The 18,512-nt window shown below is 33.6% G+C and overlaps 2 protein-coding genes across 6 annotated transcripts in view; one reads left to right on the forward strand and one right to left on the reverse strand.

The window, feature by feature from the left end:
- LOC130900954 (breast cancer anti-estrogen resistance protein 3 homolog) overlaps nucleotides 1-18,512 on the reverse strand; it is a 71,420-nt gene that overhangs the window by 1,481 nt on the left and 51,427 nt on the right. For 3 of the 4 annotated variants that reach the window (XM_057811973.1, XM_057811974.1, XM_057811976.1), the window contains 4 exons: nucleotides 15,782-15,842; nucleotides 2,177-2,791; nucleotides 1,166-2,049; nucleotides 720-888 (listed from right to left, as the gene is read on the reverse strand). In XM_057811973.1, the coding sequence (XP_057667956.1) occupies nucleotides 720-888; nucleotides 1,166-2,049; nucleotides 2,177-2,791; nucleotides 15,782-15,842 (1,729 nt within the window). The remainder of the gene's footprint in view (nucleotides 1-719; nucleotides 889-1,165; nucleotides 2,050-2,176; nucleotides 2,792-15,781; nucleotides 15,843-18,512) is intronic. The other variant, XM_057811975.1, reaches the window with a different exon arrangement.
- On the forward strand, nucleotides 4,943-13,499 carry LOC130900963 (lens fiber major intrinsic protein-like). 2 transcript variants are annotated; one of them, XM_057811992.1, is made up of 7 exons: nucleotides 4,943-5,065; nucleotides 10,304-10,491; nucleotides 10,670-10,813; nucleotides 10,874-10,963; nucleotides 11,062-11,199; nucleotides 11,265-11,345; nucleotides 13,332-13,499. In XM_057811992.1, the coding sequence occupies exons 1-7, from the start codon at nucleotides 5,053-5,055 to the stop codon at nucleotides 13,413-13,415; spliced, it is 738 nt and encodes a 245-aa protein (XP_057667975.1). In that variant the 5' UTR covers nucleotides 4,943-5,052; the 3' UTR covers nucleotides 13,416-13,499. The 2 variants fall into 2 exon arrangements, with proteins under 2 accessions (XP_057667975.1, XP_057667976.1); XM_057811993.1 differs by lacking the exon at nucleotides 10,874-10,963 and having other exon boundaries at nucleotides 4,948-5,065.

The raw sequence follows: 18,512 nt of genomic DNA on the forward strand, positions 1-18,512 counted from the left end.
CCAAAAAGTCTACGTGGATCACACCCGCTATCACTAGGACAGCTTTGATAGAGACAGTTCGGGAGAAACTTTGCACAAGCACACTATGTCCCATTATAATCGTCATCATTTTGCAGTATTTATTTATCCACAATGTCTCTGATCAGATCTTCGAGTAGGTCGTCGCCATCGTTTTCCAGCGCTGGTCCGTTAATGTTTACCATTACGGGTCTCAAGGATGCTGTCCTTTCGAACGCCTTTCAGATCGTCAACCATATATCTTCGTATCCTAAGGTCACCCCCAGATACTTTACTTCACATCCAGACTCAATTTCGTTTGTTTCGATCCTCACAGGCAGTATTATCTGCGTTCATTTCCTCGTGAGAAACATCAGCTCAGTTTTTGCCGTAGACATTTCATTTTACGGGCGCTAATTCTACAGGCCGTTCAGCAGACTATCGTATAGACCATTCCATAGATCCGGTACCAGTATGATCCTTAAGCTACCCCTGCAATTTTTTGGATTGACGGTATATACTTCCTAATTAGTTATTTGTTTACCTTCAGTCTCTGAAGACAATAACTTGGTTATCGAAACGCTGGTCAGACAGTATAATTGTGAGTTTTGGTGTAGTGTAGTAAGTGTCGATATGTTAAGGACACACTATATATTAAGAACCTTATGGTAAAATAGATGGAAAACATTTTCGCAGCGTCTCAGGAAGCTATTTTATCTTACCTGCGGTAAACATAATCCCAGCATTATTCCACAGAAACCAAAAAGATTTCCGAGTGCAGTTTTTGTATCTATTGCTATTTCTATCCACTTGTTCAAAGTGTCCGTTCTCTCGGATTCATCTGCGCAAGTTAAAATCGTTACGGCCACTAACAATTTTAAACATTCAGTCCTGAAATGTAATGAAAACATTTGCCATTATCTCTTACTTATTACCTTATAAAAAAATGTTCAATGTCATAGTTATTGTATGTTGTAGTTTTCTATTTCCATTTGTGAAAATATGAGTCGAATTTTAGATTCGACAAAGCGATTTTTTCATTACTAGAAATGTGGTTGAATGGTCCGTTTGGGGTTGTTTTACAGCGAGCTTAGAACAAACAGCTCAATCAAATATTCTAACCAAACTACCATTTGATAAAATATTCGAAATCATTAGTAATTCTTACCTTTCAATTAGATCCATCCGAAATTGATGACCATGCGGAAGAGCGCACAAATTTATTCCTAACGTTAGTTTGGACTTGACGTTTCCCTCTTCCCGTGTCCCAAATATTAGATCCAAATCAGTTCTAGTAAGATGATTGGCTAAAATCCTGGGCCCTGATTCGAATAGCGTCATTTTGATCTTTCTTAATGCCTGGGCGTCTAATGGTTTGTTCTCGTGAACGGGAAGCATTAAAGTTTGAAAGTTTTCTAGATCGAAACGAGACGATAAATCACATTCCGGCAACGCCATCTGAAACAACTTTTCCTCGGCGGATGCACAGTCTATTTCAAAGTTTTTAAGAGTAGTGGAAGATTCGGATGTGGACATATTGTATCTGGGATTTTTGATTATTACACCTCCCGATTTAGGAACTTCACCGGTATCGGTAACCGAACTCATGGCGGAATCACCAGAACCGTTACCAGAATCGGAACCGGACGCGTGGTAAGACGTTACTCTTTGTAAACCGCCGTGTGTGATACCATCTACACTATATCGACCTTCTGTTACATCAGAATCTTTCGATTCCGTCCTTACTAAGCTGGGAACGCGCGAAGGTTTCGGGGGAGGCGAGTCAGATAAACCCGAATCGTTACCGGATATAAATTGTCTTTCTGAACACGGAGACAAGGTATTATCACTATTAACTCGACTACGACAGTCTCTTCCCAATGTATTAGCACTAGACGATAACGAAAGTTTATTGTAAGAATTTCGAGGTAAAGAATGTGAAGAGAATCGAAGATTATGACCAATAGAATCCGCTCCAGCCGATCTGGTCATTAAAGGTGATTGGATAATGCCATCAGCACTATTGCACTTTTCCTGAGATATTCTGTTCACCTGTAATATAACAATTTGAAAAGGTTCAAATAATTTATATCTATTTGTATATTAGAAGTGGTTTAAATCGTTTGCAGCCAATTGTTTCGAATCAAATAAAATTAAAAAAAAATAGATTCATAGGTACCTCAGATGGCGTCAAAGACTGACTTCTTTGTTTCTTCGAAGGCAGCCTTGGAGCCCCATCTCTTGAAGGCCTAGTAGGTGAATTACTAGGCCTATAAGGCTGTAAAGGACTATGGCGATACTGATGACCTACCGGAGTACTAGCTGGAGAAGTTAGTCTACTTTGTGGCAAAGGCGTCGGATACTTAGAAGCGTAGAAAGAAAGTGGATACATTCGATTTTTCGGTACTTGAATTCTTGCACCAGAAGCTATCGTTATAGGTTTCCCTGAGCCCACGTAGTAGGTAATCAGATCTGGTACTGTATCAAATGCATCGTCTTCGAATTGGTATTGCACTCTTTCGTAAACTGTATCTGGTTGTAGAATAATCTTGTTGATAACAAAGTGTATGGGATGCGTTTTCGTTCTGCAGCTAAGCACGTAGTTACCAGGCTGCGAAGTGCAATCTCTGATTAGAAATTCACCTTCCTCTCGTACGATTTCTTCGGCCCGTACTCTCGGGATTGCTCCGTGATACCAAGCGTGCGATCGGAGATCTCTGCTATCTAGTGAGAGCTCCCATTCGAGAGCTTTACGGAGTTCGGCCGCGTTCATACCTGGATCTGCTATTGGTTCCTTTAAAAGATAAAAATTAATGAGCTGAAAATTCACTTAACAGATGTTAACGAATTAGGTAGTTTATAAATAACCAGCAAATATATTTAATACATAAGTACAGATTTATATGTACGAGGGTAGTTCAAATTTTTGAATAAACGCGTAGAGTCCGGATAACATTTTTGAAGCCATAGTATTGAAAATACCAAAAGTAGCTTCACTTAAATGGCTGTCACTTTTTTTTGACTAATCGAAATGTCATGAAATCTTTTGAAAGTTTGTACTTTTTAAACGTCGTATGGATTTGACAATGGCAGTGCCATCTGTGTGTCAGTCACACTACTTATTGGGTGATGATGTTATCAGATTTTTATAAATGGGGACTATATTTATTAAGTATAATTTAAGTGTAACTATCGCTAGGATCGGGACGCAATACAACTACATTGTTTGTTAACTCATCACTGTAATATACGCTGGCTTAACCGAGGTAAGTGCTTTCAAGATTTGTTTTTTTTTATGGAAAAGCCAGCACAAGAGGTGAAATGTTTGGGAGAAATAAGGTTGTTAGAAAGTCTTTCCTGAACCAAGTAATAAAACATGGAATTTTTAGCCAAAGGTGTCCCCAGCTTATGACTAAAGGGGGGGGGGAAATGGGGTAATATTATGGAGGATAAAAAATATAGACTCCTGGTACAGTCGCGAGCATGAAGCGTTTTATTTTGGAAGTCTTTGCCTCGATGACGATTATAATAAGAACGGTTCTAATATCGATATCAATGTATAAAACTTCACAAGCCCTCGACAGCATAATAATTAAATTAAACTTTCAAACACAGTAATAATTATGTATTTAAATAAAAAATATATTTAATTAAAACATAATCTACGGGGATTTTTTGCAAAATTAAAATTATTTAGGTTTCTATTGATTACAGCTCTGTATACACTCATCTTGGCCAGACCATTAAGTCGATTTTCTATCATGGTGTTTTGAGTCTTTTGAGGCTGCTAAAGGATCGTTTTACTGTACAGGTCGTGCATGGTAAAGCGAACAAAATTTTTTAATGCTTTTTCTGTTTCGGGAGAGAAGAATTTGTTTCTTTTAAGGCATCAACAACTGTTGCGATTTGTTAGCTTAATCCTATCGTGCCACAATTGCTGCCAAAGATCGATTTCATAATTTACGTTTAGTTGTCATCTTTTGCATCTACGCCGGGTGTAACTTGGAAAATGCGAATGGTTGCGTGTTTTCTTCAGCAAAACGTACTTCAAGTATTGAGATGATAATGGAATACAGGTAAGGTAATACTAAAGACCTCTTCTAGTATTCTGAAGGGCTTTCTGCTGGATGATTGCTTCTTAATACGCGGCAATGTTGTAATATCCTTCTCCGGTTCGGCTTTCTCTGCAACAACAGCAGCTTCCTTTATAATTTCGTCTGTCACTTTTTCCGGATTTTCACGGTGGTTTTCAATTAAAAGTAAAATTCTTTTAACGTGTTCCGAGGTTTTTATCACGTCCAAAGCTACAGATTGGACACAAATTATACAAAACTAACGTGAATGCTGGTGAACGGCTGTCGTAGAAAGAAATGTAATGCACTCACACACACACACACACACACACACACACCATTCCTAACTACATATTTTTATACACTGTTTAATAGTCTTGCGTTTTTGCAAATCTGATATAGTCGTGATAAAAATGACGGCGATTTTAAAAACGGATGTCAAAATCTTATATTATTAATAGGTAAAGAAGTCAATTGCTCGCATGGCCTTTGGACTTTGGTCGCTTTGCGGCTAGCTTTATTTGAACTCTAGAAGGGGGAAACTGCCCCCACTTGACAACGCCCTTGTTTCTAGCTGATACCACAAGTCATCTTGTTGAAATAAACCTTAAGTTGCAAGGATTGAATCAAACTACAACACTATCAAATCTAAAGACTATGATTTTCTTTCACTGATTACCTACTCTAAATTGTATGTTAGACGTTTTTCAGTGAATCCTATTTTTGTTGATAATTTTATTCTTAATAGAAATATAAACTCCCTATAAAGTGTTGATTATTATTATATATGATTAAATTAATCCAATAATAAAGTTGTGACGATTAATATCCTCATAATACCCATATTTATTAGATTTGGATTTCATCCCAGCAGATAGATAATATTTGCAGTTGAAATAAGCAGTAGCTACTATCATCCGTAAAACCGATAAGATTATATCACTCGCTTTTCTGAAAAGATTTTTTTTTATTTTAAATTAATATGATTTCGGAAGGTAAGTCAATAAATTATTTTTTTCTACGCCCGTTATAATATTCACATTTTTTTTTTCATTCATTTGCATTCATAAAGAATGTAATTTCTGAATCGGTAAAAAAAGTACCGTAGCGGTTCATTTTTTCACACTTTCGCGTAAAAAAAGTGCTGTAACGTGTCATTTTTTAACGCAATCATAAAATTGTTTTATCAAAATAATGGGCTGTGAACGCTTTCTTTCTCATGTCAATTCGTTTAACCGATAAACTGTCACACTTTTATCTCTTGACATTCGTCAAGAAAATCCATTTTGTGTTTAATTAAAAGGAGAGTAGAATCATTATTAGTGATGGAGAGTAATAATGAAGAAAGTTTAAACTGCACACCAGAAGATCACACCCAGATATTGTTGAATCGGTAACTGCAGCGACTATGAATCTTCTTCTTCAATACTTTGGTCGACTTATTCAAAACTGAAAGGCACCCTAGTAGTAAATAACGACGTAGACATCAAATTAACAGTGCTCACAGTTGTACTTTTAATATTACTATTACAAAATGAAAATTGATAAGTTTTGAAGAATTTTCTTAAGTCTACAGACGTAGAACAATTTTTGTATGAAACTCGTGAGTAAAGTAACTTTTTTTCAGGAATTGCCGGCCAAACCGTCCTACTCGTAAAAAAAGTATTACTTTACTCACTTGTTACATGAAGAACTATTATTCATGTGATATTCTGGGAAGGCCGTAATTATTTTTTTTTGGAACCGATTGAATAAAAAAAGGAATTTCTTTTGTTTATAATATCAAATTTTTTGTCAAGCTTAAAGGTATTAATAATTTGAATGTAAATGAATTACGAATAAATGGAGACGTTGCTTAATTAGGACAGATAATTGATTAAAAACAGAGAAAGTTTTGTAAAACCGGCAAATTAACTCAACTGATTTATACTTCCATGGCCGCGAATTAAGCTAGTGGCTTAGGGGGCCCCCAGATCCAAGAGGATCCCATTTTTTAGAAAACATTCTGTATTTTTTGATGTGTTGATACCATAAATCTAACGTATTGATATTATTTTTTTAATTTTTCTGGGTTTCCAAAGGGGGCCCGTCATTATTTTAGCCTCGGGCGTTATTAATCTTAATCCGCCCCTGTATATTTCTATTTATACTTTTTAATTTTTCATGAACGGTCGAATTTTTGAACAAAGTTCTGAGATATAATACAATTCATACTATATAAAAAAGGTAGGAAATTAATCCCGAAAAGTGGTAGAGTGAATTGGGGATGTAAAATTAGAAGATATCATTTTACAAAACGTGGGAATTTCAATACAAAAAACTTCAACTAACTTACTGTTAATATATCAGTGTAAATTTCAATAGAAAACCGATATAAATTATGATAATGTTCTGCTGGACTTGCATTTCTTTCTTTGTGTACCTTGGTTATTACTATCGAAATAAATCAGTCACAAAATAAGAGTTGGAAGGTGTATGTCAAGAACTTTTTGGAATATTTTGAAAAGAATATAGAGTAATTTTATACGTTCCCCTCATTTTTTGGCTTCTAGAAAATCGAAAAAACATTCGATTTCTTTGATTTTTTTTAATTCTTCGTTTTTACGGCGGATTTATGAGAAAAATATGGGATTACAAAAAAAATTAAAACTTATATTGGTTAGGTTAGGTAAGGCTAGGTTAGGTTAGGTTGTGCTAAAAATTCATAACAAATATTCACAATTGGTATGCTTTTCAATTTTACAATAAGTGATTTTAAGAATGTTTTTGTTCGTATAACTTTAATGATTACTTAATAAAAAAGGTAGAAACGATTATATGAGAGAAAAGGTCAACTTTAAGAGAAATTGTTATTTTTAATTGTAAAAACATAATAAATCAACATTTATGTATAAATTTTCTTTAAATTAGTTCGTTTTTTTGTGTATATTATGAAAAACAGCATAACAACTTCAGTTGATTATTTGGAACAAAGTTATTAACAATTATACGTGAATGAATGCATTTTCATGAACATTCAAAGCCCTAAAACCAATATAAGTTTTCATTTTTTTTATTCCCAAAATTTTTTTCGTAAAAAAAATTCATCTAAATCGGATGATTTTTGGTTTTTCTAGAGCCAAAAAAGAGGGGACCGCCAAAGTATAAAATTACCAGAAATAGGTACCGTTACTTTAAAGTAGAAATCAGGGAAATTTCCCGAGGACTTTTGAGAAATTATGAAGAAATAGAATTTTCTTAAAAAATTATATCCTATCTACTTTAACGTCTATCTAGCAGGTCCTATATGATAGATTTTTTACTTAATGTTTGATTACGTAAATAACTATTATTCGTATTGAGGTATTGGTTATTTATAACTCATAAAATAGTAAATAAGTACTTTTTTAATAGAAATCCACTCGTAAAGACTTATGAGTATGATGTATTAACGAGCCAATAAATTATATTCTGATAAAAATATCAACTAGTCGCTTGACATTGTTACTAAGCTAGGGTACAGTAATTTTCCCATATTTTGAATTTACCGAGAGTGCCTCATAAGTATTCTCGGTCTTCATATGTGAAAATTCCTACGCTGCAATTTAAACATATTGTAACTTGTTAAGACTAGTCTTTAATTCTATGAAGAGTACAATTTACTTTATTTTTATCGTTCTCTCTTTGTTTAATAACGACACAGTTCGTTTTTATAAAAAATAGATGGAAATAAAAGTTTAAAACAGCCGTGGTAGCAAGGAAAATCTGCAAATATTATCAATATTCTACTTTTCCTTCGTATTTTTCTTTTCCATTGCCGGTAAGCTAACCACAACGTAATCACTTCGTTAATCTCCATGTTTTCAACTGACTGAATCAGTCACAAAATGCTCGGACATTGTTACGCTGTTTCTCGACACAGCGCACGTGCAAAATATGCGAATTCGCTCTTTCTGGATGAGGTCTTACTATCAATATTTTGGAAGGTAACTATGATTTAAAGCAGGAGTCGGCAACATACATACGGTACATATTTTAACCCTCTATCAGTAAAGTCGGGGTCACATGCGACCCACTCCCTTCCATATTGAGTGTCTCGTTCTCACCCAACTGTTTGTAGTACGAAAGCCCAAGGAATCCTATCAGTCGGCCTCAAGGGACGCTCCGAACTAGATACACTGTTCTAGTAAGTAATATTTCACTAATTGGAGCTAGTTTTCACGCCTACAGTAGGCGCTGAGTCGTTGTATTTTATGAGCGGTATCCCGTACGTTGGAAAGGAGATAAGGAAAAAGAAAGGTGATTTGCCAATTCTTACTCAATATGTTCTAAAACTCAACTCAACAATAACAGGAATGTAACCACTGATAACTGGTTCACTTCCTTTGAATTGGCAGAAGTCTTTTGTAAACGAAAACTGACAATCATTGGTACGCTTCGTAAAAATAAACCACAGATACCGCCTTCATTATTATCTGCTGTTCTAGACTCTAGAGGGTTCAACCAAATACCTATACAAAAACCTAAAAAAAGGTTCTGCTTCTGTCAACGATGGGGGAAGAGAACGGTGACTCGGAAAAACCAAAGATAATTGAGATTTGTAGCTCAACAAAAAGTGGTGTAGATGTCTTGGACAAACTTTGCTACGATACAACAAAAAGAAAGAGCAGTCGATGGCCCACGAGATATTTTTTGAAATGATCGACATGGCAGGTGTAAATGCATTTGTAATATTCAAATGGAACTCAGATTGTGAGGGATTCTCAGTTCACGCACATGCAGACTTCCTCAAAAGCCTTGCTTTAGGACTGGCTGAACTACGTATGAATAAACGTCTGGAGAATCAACCAACAAGTAATATAGAGCAGAAAAGAAGAAGGTGCAGTTATTGTAATCCTTCAATGGACATAAAGGGCAACAATTTTTGTGCAAAATGCAACAGCAATTTCTATGGAGAACACAAAATTATTTTGTGTCCCAAATGTGCTACTAATGATGAAAACTCTGATTAGTACCTTATTACTTGTGATTCAATTTTTTTATTAGTTTAATTTTATTGATTGTGATTCATCAAACATGTTTTTGAAGCCGGAAAAGTACTAGTCCTATAGTTAGTTAGAAAAATGGTTTCAAAAGTACTACACTTTGTTATTTGATACCTGTTACCAAATGACAAACGAGAGTTCCTAAATAGATAACTTAATGTGATTGTTCATAGGTAGAATAAAAACTTTATCAAAAACTACCAAGTGACGAGAGTTCCTTATAAAATAGTCATTTTGTTTTGGAAAAAAGTTAAAAAATGTATTCCTGATTTTTTGAGTTATCAGATTGATGGTGGAAAATGAATATGAATGTGGTAATTCGACTGATGTATTGTTCTATAGAAAATAAATCGGATCCTACCCCTCCTTACTATTTATAATGATACACTCCACCTTACTCGGATCCGACCCCTCCACCTTACTGTTAGAGGGTTAATATGGCACGCATAACTTTGTAAGTTTGTAAATAAAGAAATATAATCCTCGGAATTTGGCACAAGTTGGTAAGCTTGGGTAAAAAGCTCGACCGACGGAAAGTCATGTTGAACAAGTTAATATGGTTTTGTACAATAAAGAAAACCAGCTAAGAGTGTGTTATGTTGGTAAGGCATATTCCGAACATCTAGTGTTAAATGACATTTTCAAACAAGACAGCAGTTGCTCAGTATATAGAGCAGAATATTCTTTACAAACATTAGTCAAGGGAAAGATCAAGCGATCGAATGTAATTCTAAAATTGCACAATTTTTGGCAGAAACGGACTACCTTTCACTGAAAGGGAATTTACACTCGTGTGACTAACTAAGAAAAACACATTTTGCCGAAAATCGATTTTATTCATCAATGTAATCTCCTTCATTCCAAAGCTTCTCTAACTTCTCGATGTCGTGCTTGTAGAAGAATTTGTCATTTGCCTCAAAACAGGCTTCAGTTTCAGGAATTGCTTCCTCATTTGAATTGAATTTATTAACGACGAGCATTTTTTCGAGATCAGTGAATAGCCAGTAGTCACGGGGAGCCAGAAGGAAATATGTAGAAGACACAATTAAAACCATTTGATTTGTTTTTTCTTTAGCAGTCCGGAAATATTATCAACAAATATCTTTTCAAAAAAATATGTCCTTTTGGATACAACTTAATTTATCTGGCTACAATAAGATTTAGTTGAATATGTGATAAATATTGTGTTTAATTCAGTATTCATTTCAGTTAGCGATGGAAAACCGACAAGAACGTTTTTTATGAATACATTTTTGTTATGCTGTATGTCAGAATTTTTTGGAACAGCAGTTTTACTATTTCTGTCTTGTACAGGAGCCACTTTAGACGTTCAAGGAAATATATCCATTTTACATGTCAGTTTTGCAACTGGACTGGCGGTTACAGCGGTTATTCAGGTGTATATTCTTGAAATTTTTGAGTAATAATTTTATATTGGCCTGATACTAGAAATAACAACAATTTACAAACAAAAACTTTATTCTAACCACTACCAACTTCATTATATTTATTTGAACAATATTATCTAAATCCGTTAGCTAGCATTAACAAATTTGAATTATTTAAAATTTGTAGATGCTGGGCCATATTTCTGGCGCTTACATAAATCCAGCGGTGACACTATCAGCATTTATTTTGGAACAAATCAATTTGACACAAACAATAGCATATATGATTAGCCAAATTTTAGGATGCCTTGTTGGCACAGGATTTCATAAAGTAAGCATAAATCTTGAGATTCAAGTAAAGATATATAATAAATTATCGATGTTTGTTCAGTTGCTGACCCCAACAGCAGCTTTGTCGGTTGGCAATGGAGAACGTGGTGTTTGTGTAAATGCACCAGGAAATGGGATTAGTGAGTTGGAAGTAAGTGAACAATACGTCAATGTCGGGACACATATTTCATATTCCAAACTGGTTTCAAACAATGACGGGTGAAAAATACAATTTTTTTTTCTTTTAAGGCTTTTGGAGTTGAAGTTATCCTCACAATAATTTTAGTAGTAGCAAATTGTTCCAGTTGGGATAAAAGAAATTCAAATAAGACTGATTCTATACCTTTGAAAATTGGTCTAGTGGTTGTATCGTTAAATCTCTCTGCTGTAAGTGTATTTCATTGATATATTCATTAATCTCAGTTTTAAAAATATCTGGCTTATTAATTTAGGCGGCTTATACCGGAGCCAGTATGAATCCCGCTAGGAGTTTTGGTCCGGCAGTTGTGTACACTGATTTTACATCCCATTGGGTAAGAAAAATTGAAAATTCTATTCAATTATTTTGCTTTTTTTGCATTATATGAAGCTAAACAACTGGGTAGATAATGACAACAACAGGTTGTCCAGTTGTGAACTCATTGTTCTACTAGGATTTCAATAATGTGATGAATAGAAAATGAGATAAAACAAAATAAAATCTCGTACAGAATCTATGAGAGATTAAATTTGGTAAGACACAAAGAGTTCCAGACATAACCTACTGAAAATTCTTAATCAAACAACCGGTTTAGTAAAATTTGACAAAAAGAAATATGTTAAAAATCCTAAAAAACTTCCAGATAAAGGTGCTTGTATTTATGAAATAGAATGAATTGGATCTGAACAATGACATTTTTTATTTAAAACTATAGATTTCTCGATATTGTATACTTTTCCAAAGCAGTGTGATGAAATCGGAATAATCCAGAAACATAAAAATACTAAATGTATCTCATTGGATTTACAGAATTTTGAGAGCTATATTAGAAAAACGAAAATGAATTGAACTGAACACTCAAATACAGTTCTCCTGAACTGCCATTTTTCAAATTTTGAGTTCATTATCGGCAATAAGTTATATGTTAGAATTTTCGAAACACTGCACGAATTATGCTCAACGATCAGGATATCCAAAAGAGGCGGATGTAGTAGAGCACATAAGAAAAATCCTGAAAATCGTGAAAAAAACTTTCAATTTTGTAGATTTTAGGACACATTTTGGTCGTTAACATAACCTCAACCCAAATCAGCTCGTAATTATTGATTTTATATATGTTATACGAAACATAAGTCTATTGAGAATTAATTAAAAGCTAAAGTTTCACGCCGATAACAGATGACGGATTTGAAAATTCAATTTATGTACCGTTGTCTTTTTAGGATCTTTTTCTTCAAAAGTTTATTATAAAGTGAGTTTAGAGGAGGAAATAATTGGAAAAAAAGGGTCATTTAACTTTTTGTCGATGTAATCGATTCTTTATCTATAATAAATAATATAATTCAAATGTTTGGGGTCCCGCAAAGAATTTTTTAACTTATAAAACTCTAAAAATCATCTCAAGATTCACATTAGTATTTTTGCAACGAGAATTGTCTAAGAAGTTCTCGAATTTAAACATGAAGATGTGAGCGTAATATAAGATGGGAAATATAATATGGTGAGATTTTTTCTGAACATTTCCCTTCTCTTACTGATGCTTACTTTTATGCGACGATTCATGTCTATAGGTGAAAACTGAATCCACAGAGCTACCTTCCTGACGAAAAAACACTTCTTATAGGGCGTACTAATTAGTAAAATGGCAAAGACGGTTTCATCGAAGTGATGATCGTTATTTGGGGTAGTTCTAGGATCGAGTACCTTCAAAAAGGAAAAAAATAACAGGAGAGTGTCTGACACCTGGTCACTTTTTTCCTAATTTGAACGTTTCCCTTGCAAGTGATAGATTTTCATCAGACGAGGACGTTAACACATATGTATATGCTTATTTTAAAGCGAACCCACGCATGTCTTGTTTATTTGCTGAGAAATCTCAGGCAACCCTATTATTAGGTAAAATGATGTTATTGAAAAGTTATTTTCACTATTTGCTCCGGAATAAACTAGTTCTCATAATAATTTTTCATCTTTCCCGATTCACAATTAATTCTCAATGTTATTTATGAAGTATCAAAGATACGTGGCAACTGATTCCACATACACAATTTTTTTTGCTTTCTTTAGTTTAGCCATAATAATTACTTGAATTGAACTCATTAATTAACACTTGCAAATGGATATTTATAGAAAAATATATACTTTCGGGACTTGATATTAAGTCTTTCATATTTGTCACTTAATATGTGTCATACGTTCCGGATTAATTTTTTTTACCATTAACATTTTTGCGCGTAGAAAATCTCTAAGACATTTATATCTCGAATAGTACATCCAAATTATGTATCATATTCCAATTGCTTAAAATATTTTTTTTCAGATATACTGGGCTGCACCTATTGTGGGATCATTAATTGCCAGTTTAACTTATAAATTCATATTTTTACAAAAAAACGTTTGGTAAACACCTTCTTTGGTGTAGTCTACACATTTGTCATTTATTGATTACATTCTATTTCCATTATATAAAATATATCTATTTAAGGAATATTTTTCGACTTTGATTTTTTGGTCCATATCCAGAGCGTGTATTATAATAATATCAAAATTTTATCTTTAATCATATTCACAAACATTTTTCTCTCTTAAGAAAAATCTGTTTACCAAAACCGATATTGCGAGTTCTATTAAAATGTTAGCGATTTTTAGAGGGATAAAATTGTGGCCTATTGGATTCTTGGTTTATACTGTGACGAAATTGCCTATCATGTTAAATGTATTGTAATCAAGGTCACCGCCAGACAGGCACTTCAGGTAATTAACTCAGGTGATAACGTTTGGTCTAATTTCCATTAGGGAAAAGACAAAATAAACATGCAAACACTAAATTTACGCATTATAGCCTTTAGTGTCTTATGAGGACGTTATCTAAACTGGCGTCCTCTTTCCTCATATTCACATACTGTACGTTTGACTATGAATTTGTTTCTATCTTTTCTGTAAGGCTATTTATTATATTGCCAAACAATCAGGGTTGATAAATTATTCCATCTGGGTGTAATACATTTAATGTCAATGAGTTAATAAATAATAAATTTTTTTATTTATTAGACAAAAATCCATCAATTAATGACTTCTTTGAATTTAATAGAAGTGAAGAAGGTGTTTCTCAATCAATATTGACAACCTTTAATATCTCAGGAGTTTTCAGGAAAAAATTTGGAAAATGTTACAATTTTCACTAAATATCTGGTAGATATACTAGACATCATATGCCATAGAAAATAATATAAACCCAACTTAATGTACAGGGTTGCAACAATATAATATTGGAAGAAAATAAATTCACTCATAATAATACGAGGGCCGTTTTTTTTTCAACATCCAATAGGCTATAAATAAAAGACAAGTTCTTATAAAACAATAATTTTATTACCAAAAGATTGGTACACTTACGGTTACTTTTCGACATAATCACCGAAGATATTGAGACATTTGTCATATCTGTGGATAAGCTTTTTAATACCCTCTTCGAAGAAAGTTGCGGCCAATGACTTCAAGTAGAGTACAAAACAGACCTTGAAACTTCTGGAAATTCCGTAGACAATGCAGTAATTCTGTCAACTCGTTGAACCAGGTCATCTGAAACGATTTGCTTCCATGCTCCTCTTCATCATTTCGGTCATCTTTAAACTTTCGACACCATTTACACACAACACCATCACTCATGACTCATGAAGTTTTCCCCATACACACTACTCTGATTCTCCGATAGATTATAGATAGATAATGGCGGACATGCTATCGTGACTGTAGCACAACGCCGACTGACGACTGAATGTCAATAATGGCGGAGTGTGTAGTACGAGAGCTTCGCAGTCGCCTACAGCGCATGCTCGCTTTCTTCTGCCCGCGTAGCGTCTGCACGGAGCGATCGGAGGTTGAAAAAAAAACGGCCCACGTAATTGATATTATTTTTAAAGTGGAATTGCCTTTCAATGTAAATCAAAACCTAGAAGAGGAATTTGAATATAGTCCTATTAGTTCATTAGCCCATTATTTTACTTGAATTTTTATACAAAGGATAAAATATTAATTCTGCTCTACTGCTTTTTAGATATATTCCCTTAACTCAATAACGTTTGCTACTATTCTATATATTCCAAAAGAGTTTCTATTTCTATTATTTTTAGATTGAGTCATTTTAATTCTTAAGTTTAGAGTCTTATTATAAAATCAATTCAATTGTAACGTCCAAAACATTATTCTTAATTTAATTTAATTCTGAAGTTAAGTCAATTGTTAACTTTAAAGTCTTATTTTGAAGTCATTATAATTATAAAGTTAATATAATTATTAAGTTTAATATCTTATTTTGAAATCAATATGATTCTAAAGTCAATTTAATTCTAACGTCTAAAATATGATTCTCAAGTTAATCTAATTCGTCAACTCAATTGTTAACTTTATTTTGAGGTCAATGTATTATTAGTCTTATTCTAAAGACAATCGAATTTTCGAGTTTCATTCTAACGTCAGTTTAATATGTAAAACTACTTCACTGTAGTACCCATACTGTATCGAATATAAATCGGAGATCTGCGACAACAAACCGCATTTTAAGGAAATAAACACCATATCCCTGGAAGAGCTCAAGACTGCACCTAAATGTGCTTCGATGATTAGATACGTATCGCTAAGTTTTGAATATACTACGTAAATCATGTAATATAATTTAAAACAACGAAAACTTTGAAAAGAAAAGTATGATAACGTTTCAAACACCTTATTCTGATTTGTTTTTTATCGCGCTAACGTTCAACCACTTACCATTATTAAGTTGTTTAAACTTTTACTTGGAACGGCCTCACTCACAACCCTCAAGTCGGTTCTGAAAGAAAAATATAACATTAACAAAGCTATAAACCATAAAATTTATCATCACTATGTCTTAAAAATATTAAGTTAAGTGACAAATGGAATGTAATTTAGTCTTAATTGTATACATACAAAGTGTAATGAATTATTTTTGCAAATAATTTGTTTGGAACTGATAAAATATTCAAATGTCAAAGTAAATTTAAAATACTCTCCACTTTCGAGCTGTCATCTGACCAACTGTTTTCTGTATATTACGAAACGTTGCGTAAATATTTTCAAAATACGAGTAACGTTCCATTCTTTACAGTATTAAATAAAGAAAAGGACAAATTTTTTTAATAAATAATAATACAAGGATGTATTGATATCTAGTTAGCGTAGACCAGTTCCATGCATAAACAAAATATTGCGTTACCATAGCACCGAACAATAACTTATTAGAAGTGTTAGTGTAAAGTTTGACACCGAAATTGTGAAAATCGAAAAATTGGCGTATCGAGCCATCAACAAGTACCTGTATTTAAAAGGGTTAAGAGGTAAGCAGAATTACGAAGATATGCTTAATACCTTTGGTGATAAATGTCCTTCGTATGCGACCGTGAAAAATTAGACTGCAAGCTTCAAAATAGGTAGATTTTCCATTGAAGATGATGACCGATCGGGAAGGCCAGTTTCTGTGTCAGTCCCCGAAAATATCGATGCAGTTCATGACATGATTTTATCAGACCGTCGAATTGGGCTAAAACGGATATCTGAAGCATTGAATATTTCATACGAACGCGTTCATCATATAGTTCACGTCAATTAGGATATGAGAAAAATTGCTGCAAAATGGATCCCCAAATGTTTGGATGTTGACCAAAAGCATCGCCTTCGATCTGTGCTCGATTTGAAAACGATGTAAACTTCTTAAACCGAATTGTTACTATGGATGAGACTTGGGTATTTACATTTCTACGATCCAGAAATAAAACAACAATCGATGGAATGGCGATACTTTGGTTCTCCAAGACCTAAGAAGTTTCCTGTCCAAAAATCTGCTGGAAAAGTTCTTGCTTCAGTTTTTTGGGATTGCCATGGAGTAATCATGGTTGATTTTTTGGATAAGGGTAGAACAATAACTGGAGATTACTATTCGACATTACTGACCACTCTACGGAAAAAAATTAAAGAGGAAAGACGCGGAAAGCTATCCAAAGGTGTTTTGGTTTTGCAGGACAACGCCCCTGCACACAAATGTCATGTTGCCATGCAAAAAATTCGCGATTTATGATTTATATTACTCAATTTTGGTAATAAAGGTAATAAAAGCTGTGGATGTCTGGGTTCCAAAGCAAGAAGAAACCTTTTTTTGAATGGTTTAGAGGCGTTGCAGGGGCGCTGTAATAAATGCATCCAATTAAGAGGAGAATATGTTGAGTAATCAAATATTTTGACATTGAAATTTTGTTTGGTTCTATAGTATGCTAAGAATTTTTCAATATATCCTCGTATTTTCACTGAAACCAAACAATTACAATTCCATATTTTTAGCAAATATGATATTTCATTCAATGAACCCGACAGCTTTGATAGAATGTTGGGGTTTTCTCCACAAATACTCATATCGGGACAACCATACTCTTCAGACCTATCCGTTAATATTATAAAAGTATTCAGCATACCTTTCGATTGTAACATTAGCACACGGGTTTGTATTGAAAGCTGATCCTGGATACGCCATCGACGAAACGCCTCAGAACTTGTATCTATCCGGCATACTTCAACGTGAAATAACTAATATCACAGTGCTGGCTTCAGATCAAAACGGACATGCAATCAACTTTTGAGGAGATCTTAGTACTTTAATCCTGGTAATTAGAGCTAGAAGCCGATGGGTTTAATAGTAGATAATAAAAAGCAATCGACAACACATTCTTTGCCATTAGTACAGAAGTAGTCCAATCGAAAGCATCTTACATTTGCAAACAAATTTTTTCTATCAAGCTTTGGGTTATTCATTGAAGAAAAAGAATTATATAATGACCACGTCTAAATGAATTTATATCCATATAATCTGTTTCTATTTTAATTTTACCACAAATATTATGATGAGACTTTTGTGAAAAATATTTTCAACTAGAGATCCATTTATTTGTATGCTATCTTTCTTTCAGCATGCGATCAACCAATAAAAAAATTAAAATGCTCAACTAATAAAATTATTAGTTTCGTCTGTGGAATTTCATTACCTTAATTATGATAGCACTTTGTAATAATAATTAAACACCATACACATATAACAAAATTCGACTGAATACGTCGACCGTTTGTATAGAGGCGGATATTTTCTTTAATTAGAGCAAATTAATTTGGCCCAAATGAATACATTATGACAAAAAAAAATGTATTTAAAAATAAACTGACCATATAATTTTCAATTACTGAAATAAATTTACTCGATAGTTGGAGTTATCACAATCTTTTTTCCATTTTGCTTAGTGGGTGTTTGTTTGCGAGTGAATACCATGGTAGTGAACGCACATAAGTGAGTTTATAGGTGCGTGCAAGTGAAGCCTGTAATGCAGAGAGGGATATTAGCGCTCCTCTAAATACTAGAAGATTGTCACGAATGAGAATTCTCATTGAGTGAAAGAAGAACGTACACAATAATGAAAGAGTTGATTGTGCAGAATATTTA

The sequence above is a fragment of the Diorhabda carinulata genome, chromosome X, assembly GCF_026250575.1.
Source record: "Diorhabda carinulata isolate Delta chromosome X, icDioCari1.1, whole genome shotgun sequence".
NCBI classification, from domain to species: domain Eukaryota; kingdom Metazoa; phylum Arthropoda; class Insecta; order Coleoptera; family Chrysomelidae; genus Diorhabda; species Diorhabda carinulata.

Excerpts from the sequence above, each read along its gene's own strand:
- LOC130900963 (XM_057811992.1), top strand. Across the intron at positions 10,964-11,061 it reads ATGGGATTAGTGAGTTGGAA|GCTTTTGGAGTTGAAGTTAT; the intron begins GTAAGTGAACAA and ends TTTTCTTTTAAG. Across the intron at positions 11,346-13,331 it reads CTGATTTTACATCCCATTGG|ATATACTGGGCTGCACCTAT; the intron begins GTAAGAAAAATT and ends ATTTTTTTTCAG.